The sequence below is a fragment of the Hippoglossus stenolepis genome, chromosome 14 (assembly GCF_022539355.2).
Source record: "Hippoglossus stenolepis isolate QCI-W04-F060 chromosome 14, HSTE1.2, whole genome shotgun sequence".
Lineage (NCBI taxonomy): Eukaryota > Metazoa > Chordata > Actinopteri > Pleuronectiformes > Pleuronectidae > Hippoglossus > Hippoglossus stenolepis.
In genome coordinates, this window is record NC_061496.1 from 20,982,427 (window position 1) to 20,989,550 (window position 7,124).

A 7,124-nucleotide genomic window follows, 5' to 3' on the forward strand; every position below is an offset into this window, starting at 1 on the left:
CCTGCCTCATGCCTCCTGTCTCCTGCATCTTGCCTCCTGCCTCCTGCCTCCTGCCTCCTGCCTCCTGCCTCCTGCCTCCTGCATCCTGCCTCCTACCTCCTGCATCCTGCACTACAGTGAGGGTGATTGTCAGTTTGTAGAGCCTGAGAGAGAGAGAGAGAGAGAGAGAGAGAGAGAGAGAGAGAGAGAGAGATTTATAACAAATCTTAATCTCTAATAGGATTTTTGAATCCTATGTACAGTGTCTTTGAGCATTGTTAATATAATTATTATTATTATATTAATAATAATAACAATGAACAATCAAACAAACTCAATATATTATAAAGAGAGAGAGCGAGAGAGCGAGAGCGAGAGAGAGAGAGAGAGAGAGAGAGAGAGAGAGAGAGAGAGAGAGAGAAGGGAGACACGACGGAGAGAGAGAGAGTGCAGCAAGAGAGAGATGAAGAGAGAGAGAGGAGGAGAGAGAGAGTAGGAGAGAGACAGAGAGAAAGGAAGAGAGAGAGAGACCGTGCTTACTTTGTACGGGAGCAGTGAGACAGGTGAGAGATCATACTTGGTGCTGAGCTGGGTTCATGAAGTGGGTGAGGTTGGGCTGAGGCGGACGAGGGGTAGAAGGGGGAGTGCTCAGTTTTCTTTTGGAGTCTTTTTCCCTGATCGCTTCATATCAGTTTGCAGATGCAGACAGATGTGCCCGAAGACAGACTCAGCAATGAGGAGAAGGCGACCACGGTAGGTGGGCTGCACGGGGCTGCATGGAGGTCTAGGCACACAGCCCCTAGTATCTAGAATTAAAGCAGCCAATCAGGGTTCAGGGCAAAGTTGGAGCGTTATAATGTTTTGTATTTAAAGTGTCAGCTTGATGGATGGATTTATTGTTTGTGTGTGTGTGTGTGTGTGTGTGTGTGTGTGTGTGTGTGTGTGTGTGTGTGTGTGTGTGTGTGTGTGTGTGTGTGTTTCTATAATTGGCATTATTGAATCTTACTTCTCTGAGATTTATTTGCATCTTAAGCAGCATTGATGTGACTATTCAATATGAAAGGAGAAAACTCCACTGAGAATAATCACCATGGCTTTTTAGCATTTTTCACCTCATTGTTGGGTTTTTTTCGAACCGCAACATTATTGTTTCAGTTCACTCTCACAGTTGGTAGTTTTTTCTATTACATCCCAAAAAATGTGTCTGAGCTTCTTGGAAACCGACCTTTTCCTAGCCCCACACCAAACAGCAGACAAACCGAGTCAGCAGCACATTGACCAGTGAAAGGACCAGATAGCAATTTGCAATTTGCCTCAGGAGCTGGTCGAGACCAAAACAGAGCTAAAATAGAGTGAATTTTACATTGAGAAACAAACTTGCGGCATTTTTATATATATATGTATATATATATATATATATATATATATATATACATATGTATATATAGAGATTATCTATCTTTCTATGTATGTTTCTTTCTATCTATGTATCCATCCATCCATCTCTCCATCCATTTAGGACATTAAGTTTGAATAATCTGAGCATTTATTTAGTTGTATTATGGGAATTGTATGAGATAATGTTTTTCAATCTTGACTTGTATAAGTGAGTCAATGTGACGATATCTCAGCCTCTGCTCTGCTGCACAGACATTGACCATTCATCCCCCTGTGTTATGAGAGTACAGTAGTAACAGTGAGTTATTATCTATAGCATCACTTCTGGGTTCTGTCCCTTAGTATTATGTCTGATGCATCACAGTGTCCCTCAATCTGTCCCTCAGTGTGACAGTATGACTCTGTCCAACACGCCGACAGTTCGCAGAGGAAGCACTCCTCTGCCACTTAAGCACCAGCTCAGACGAGAAGAAGCTGTGCATGATGATTGCGACTGGACATCAAGTGCTGCTGGGCCCTCTGCGTCACCGATCCGCTTCAGTCCAGCCTTGGACGACACTCCGACCGTGGCGGTGGAGGGCAGACCTGATGGGCCTCTAAGGATCGCCCTGCTGGGGCAGAACGGTGTGGGGAAGTCTTCTCTGGCCCTCGCCCTCGCTGGGGACATGGACAGGACGGCGTCTGTGGATTCTGATGGTACAAAGCTGTTTGTTTGACAAGACAAATTCAGTGTTGACGTGAAAAAGACCGCCTGCAGTAGCATTGCCTTTCACAGTGAGCAGCAGGTAAACAAAACCCAGCACCCATCTCCCATCTGAGACCTAACTGCTGCTCTCCCTGTCCCTAGGCGAGGGATACGTGTGCACGGTCACAGTGGATGAGGAGGAGAGCACCATCATTATCTTTGACAACTGGAGACAGGTGAGCCAAACAATACTTCACTGTTCCCACGATCCCTGTTCTCTGCTCCCTCATTAGGCCACTGAGCCCTCTTTGCACCTGCATCCATCCATCCACGAGCATATCCCATGGTGCCCTCTGCGTCTTGGGGACAGATTGCCAAGACAATTTGCATATAGAACAAGAAATAAGCTTAAAGGGGATAACATCATAGGTAAGTTAACCAAAACAAGAATTTGAAAGGGAACTGTAATGCACATGCAGCATATTAGAGGTGTTCATATTATATGTCCAGAGCACATGACAGCACTATATAACTGTAGAAATAGTTGCCTTGAGCTCAGAGAACTGCTGTGGCAGAAGGAGGACAATAAATCTGCTGCATCTGCATGTGGTTGTCTGAGGAAAAGCTCATTATCAGGTTGTTTTGCACACTTTTTTCTTCTTTTCCCTCGAGTGCATTTCCGAGGCATCTGTGCGGGGATGTGAGTGAGGGGGACAGAGAGAGAGAAAGAAAGCTGCCCACAAAGCAGATGTGCCAAGTGATTGTATTCATGTCTTTGATTTAGGTGCATGTATTCGTTTTTTAATGTGGGGATTCTCTGACGTTTATATGATGATTATTGATGATCTGAAACACTGTGATGTTTGCCCAGGGAGGAAGTTGCCTTTGGATCTGAGTCAATTCTAGACTGAATCAAAATTAAATGAAAAGTCAATGAACAATGGCTGCTCTTAACAAAAAGACAGGAAGTTTTCTATGAAGGATTCACTCAGGGGCATTTTATTTTTAGAGATTTCTGTCTCTTTGCTGTTTGGAGAGGATTAGTGTACGTGTGTGTGTGTGTGTCACTGAGAATGTGCAGTGTATTGCAGTTTGTACTATCTACAGTAAAACATTCTCACTACAGCACAGAGGATTTTAGATACAGAATTCATCTGCTCATCATACAGCTGCTTTTTCTCCAGGCTACACTTGTACTGTTATTCTCGAAGTGAGGCTTTGAAAATTTAAGAGAGGAATAGATTATAAAGATGAGATGAGATAAACTTTACTGTTGTCGGGGAAATTCACTCGTTACTTCAGCAGATAGTCAGAATGATGTAGAGAAGGAAACACGTCAAAGTAAGCTACACTACGATACCATAACGTGGGATCAATATCATTTTAGAATATAGTCACCATCTTGTCCTATATTCTAAAATGATATTGATCCTACGTCTGGGAAATTCACTTGTTACAGCAGTACAATGTCAGAATGAGGTAGACAAGGGAACACGTGAAAGTATGAAAATAGATTAAAATAGGCAATCAAATAGAAAACAAGAAAACACAAATATTTGTTGAGAAACATGCTTGAGTAAAGTGCAGTGACACGGGACGATTGCACGAGGATGTGTATGAGATACTAAAATAGACCTGTTCATATAAATGCATATGACTAGCCTCACAGTATATATATATAAATGCCACCTACATTATTGTATGACACAGTGCGTTTGCCTCCGTCTGACCCTCAGGACCTGTCGGCTCTGCAGTGCGAGGTGTGTGTCCTGGTGTTTTCAGTGACTGACAGGCGCAGCTTCCACCGCACCGCCCAACTCCGACTGCTTTTGAGAGAGACTCAGCCCCAAACTCCCATCATCCTCGTTGGTAATAAGAGTGACCTTGTCCGCACACGTGAGGTCCCCTCTCAAGGTAAGACGAGCATCCTGCTCATCCCCCGCCTCGTCCATCTAATTATTTTCCTTCAGTTGGTCTTCACACTCAGTGTTGACATTTTCAGCTCTGTATCTGTGTCAGCAAACACTAACGTGGGGTGAGATATGTGAAAATGCAAATGTCAGTGTTTCAGCTGAGTTGCAGTGTGGGAGTGTGAGGGGAGCCACAATCACAGTTTAAGCGAAGGAGAGCATTGACTGGGAATGAACTGCCTCTTCACATTCATGCAGCTTAAAAACACACATGCTGCCCAGCCATGTAATATTACAACATGTATACCTCCCAACTCAAAGACCCTGGAAACATATAAAAAACACACCTCCAACATGGCCCAACAGTCCCCTAAGGTCCAATCAATCTGCACCACAATGGACACACTCATAGATATTAGTTCCCTTTTTTTATATTAAAATCCATAAAATATTCCCTGGGAAATGTCAAAAAAGGCCCTTGCGCGCAATATTAAAGAAAGTGAAATATAAATCCTGGATCTGGACCAAAATTGTATCTAATCTCTCCTGACCTATTAAAGAAGACATGGAAATCTCACTTTATACAATGTATGACCTTTAAAATTGTGAAAGAAGTCATCCTTTATTCTTTTTAAGAGCACAAAGTTGTGAGGTGGGACAAGTATTTCGAGTGCTCATGGTTCTTTTATAAAGAATCCAATGATTAGGAAAAGTGACGACAAAATCTGGAATGCAGAAATGTCTTATGAAACGTGTTCTTACTGTGGCAGATAAAAGAACAAGTTAAGATAACTGCTTCCTCCGAGTTTATTAAAGACCCCCTCCAGCATTACACCTTCCAAAACTCAAAATTACATCTTCCAAAGGTTTGTCGTGAAAAATTCTCCTCATGACCTTAAAATGGTTTAAATCTTGCTCCACACCTTCCTTCATCAACTTATTACTTATTTATCTATAAATAACCGAAACATCAAAACGCCTGGTTGTTTGAGTCAGTTTATTATTCAGAATCATTTGTTTATTGCAATGTTACACACACACACACTCACACACACACACAGTCCTCCTTTTTGTTTGCTTTTCACCTCTCACACATGTTTACAGTGGCTGACAGTTGCTTCTGTGCAACAGAGCGTTCTGCAGCACCTCAAGATTTTGTTCTCTTTTTTTGCCACTGAGTTTCAGCCCTGCTGCAAGTCTTAAAAACCCAAACCATCTGCCCTCATTAAACTATAAACTTCCTCATAAGCTCCTTGTAATCGCTTGCAAGTGCAATTTGCACAATTGATCAAAGGGACCCTGCCTGATGTTAGCCTCGTATACAGAGAGCTCTTCAACACCCTCTCTGATGAAAGAACACAGCCTGTGAAGGGGTCGACCGAACCCTGGTTAAAGCTCATATCAGTCCTGGGTTTTATTACAGCTGGAAATCTTTGTACCATGTTATACCTTCATCTACTGTATCTCTCTTCATTTATTGTCTACTGTCAGCCATCCATTAAAGACAAAAATAATGAAAAAACTAATTTAAAAACCAAAATGTTGATTTTGTTGTATTGAATGTTTGCTAAAATGGGAAAAGGGCCAAGATTATGATTATATACCTCTTGTTGTTTTCCCACCACATTCACAGCTTGTCTAACATGTTTCACATGTTGGATTGAGTATAAAGGTGGAAGAAGAGAAGTATCATTTGCACTGGACTCAGAGAAGCTAACATTAATCCTTTCCTTTCCCTCAGAGGCCATGTCCAGCGCCGCCCTCTTCAACTGTCTCTTCCTGGAGATCTCTGCCTCTCTGGACCACCGCACCCTGGAGGTCCTGGAGTGTGCGGTGCGGCTAGCCAGGGGCCAGTCCCCGTGGCCCCCGGGGATGACCGCGGAGGACTTGAGCGGAGGAGGCCAACGCGAGAGCATCACCTCCCGTGCCAAACGTTTCCTGTCCAGCCTGGTGCCCAGGTACCCGCGAGAGCGGGAGGCGGGCAAGTTCCTGAGGCAGAAGTCCCGCTCGTGCCATGACCTGGGGGCGCTGTGATTGGGCGAGTCTGATGGTTCGATTGTTGACAGAGAATAGCTGGAGGTAGAACACCAACAAAAGAGAGGAGGAGGTAGTGACACAGCAGTTAGAGGATGAGAGATGAGGATGTGAGTAACAGAGGAGGTGTGAGTTTGAAGGAGCCAGAGCGATGGCAGGACACTGTTGTGAGTGATCATCATGTGCATCCAGCAGTAGAAAACAGCTAGAGTGATGTTAGTGATGTTTATCTGTAGGAAGATACAGCAATTTTGTACACAATCAACAAAGACGAGAAGATTATAATACTGTTTGTAGAGCACATGTAAATAATCTGTGGTCGTGATAGTTAACTGCCACCCTCATCTCTTTAAATAAATTGCTTTTTTGAGTCCTGACAAACTCAGTGCATGTTACCCTTGGCCTCTGTTTATTAATAAACCAGTTGTCACATTAAATCACATTTTACTACCGTTTCAAGCACAGGATTAAGTCATGACCACACAAATTCAGAACTCATTAGTGGGACAGACTTTGCTGATGACTCACGTTGTGTTCGTGGAGTCTCAGCTATTGTGGTATCCATGGGGACGGTGAGCAGTAAAACAATGAAGGGCCTGCGAGGAGAGAAAAAGTGGACGAACACAGCTCAGCATAGCAATAAGAGGAGAGGAGAAGGACGAGCAGATTATTGTATATAGACTGACTGTTGCCATGTTACCGTCGTCATGGCGACCAGGAATCACTGAGACATACACATCGCATCCATTTCAGCTCGGTGGCTTTTCCCCGTCACTTCAGAGACGGGAGGTGAATTGTATTTTTCAGCATAGAATTCAAAATCCCAAATTGAAATGCAGAGGATGTTGGGGTTTTTTTCATGTCAGATAACAGGTTATCACACTCATCTGGTTCACTCGCCAACCCACAGCACTTCCATCCTCCCACACCCACCCACACGTGCACAAAAATCCAGCACATCCCAGGTCATTATGCCCATCATTTGTTATCAAAGGAAGAGCTGTGCTATAATAGAAGTAAAAAAGTAAAATGGTGGCCTGATATTCTGACTCATTCTCTTGGCTGCAAACTACTGGAACCGATTGAGAGGTTAGGATTTTGACAACCTGGGCTGCAGG

The 7,124-nt window shown here is 43.5% G+C and overlaps 1 protein-coding gene across 2 annotated transcripts; it reads left to right on the plus strand.

The window, feature by feature from the left end:
• Window positions 1–425: 425 nt before the first annotated feature.
• Window positions 426–6,401, plus strand: LOC118120675 (GTP-binding protein REM 2). Of its 2 annotated transcripts, XM_035175835.1 has the most exons (6): window positions 481–542; window positions 672–732; window positions 1,764–2,073; window positions 2,225–2,298; window positions 3,799–3,976; window positions 5,714–6,401. In XM_035175835.1, exons 2-6 carry the CDS (start codon window positions 679–681, stop codon window positions 6,004–6,006), a joined length of 909 nt encoding a protein of 302 aa, XP_035031726.1. In that variant the 5' UTR covers window positions 481–542; window positions 672–678; the 3' UTR covers window positions 6,007–6,401. The 2 variants fall into 2 exon arrangements, with proteins under 2 accessions (XP_035031727.1, XP_035031726.1); XM_035175836.1 differs by having other exon boundaries at window positions 426–732.
• The last annotated feature ends 723 nt before the right edge of the window (window positions 6,402–7,124 follow it).

Excerpts from the sequence above, each read along its gene's own strand:
- LOC118120675 (XM_035175836.1), top strand. The coding sequence starts at position 679 with ATGCAGACAGATGTGCCCGAAGACAGACTCAGCAATGAGGAGAAGGCG. Across the intron at positions 2,299-3,798 it reads TCTTTGACAACTGGAGACAG|GACCTGTCGGCTCTGCAGTG; the intron begins GTGAGCCAAACA and ends TCTGACCCTCAG. Across the intron at positions 3,977-5,713 it reads ACGTGAGGTCCCCTCTCAAG|AGGCCATGTCCAGCGCCGCC; the intron begins GTAAGACGAGCA and ends CCTTTCCCTCAG.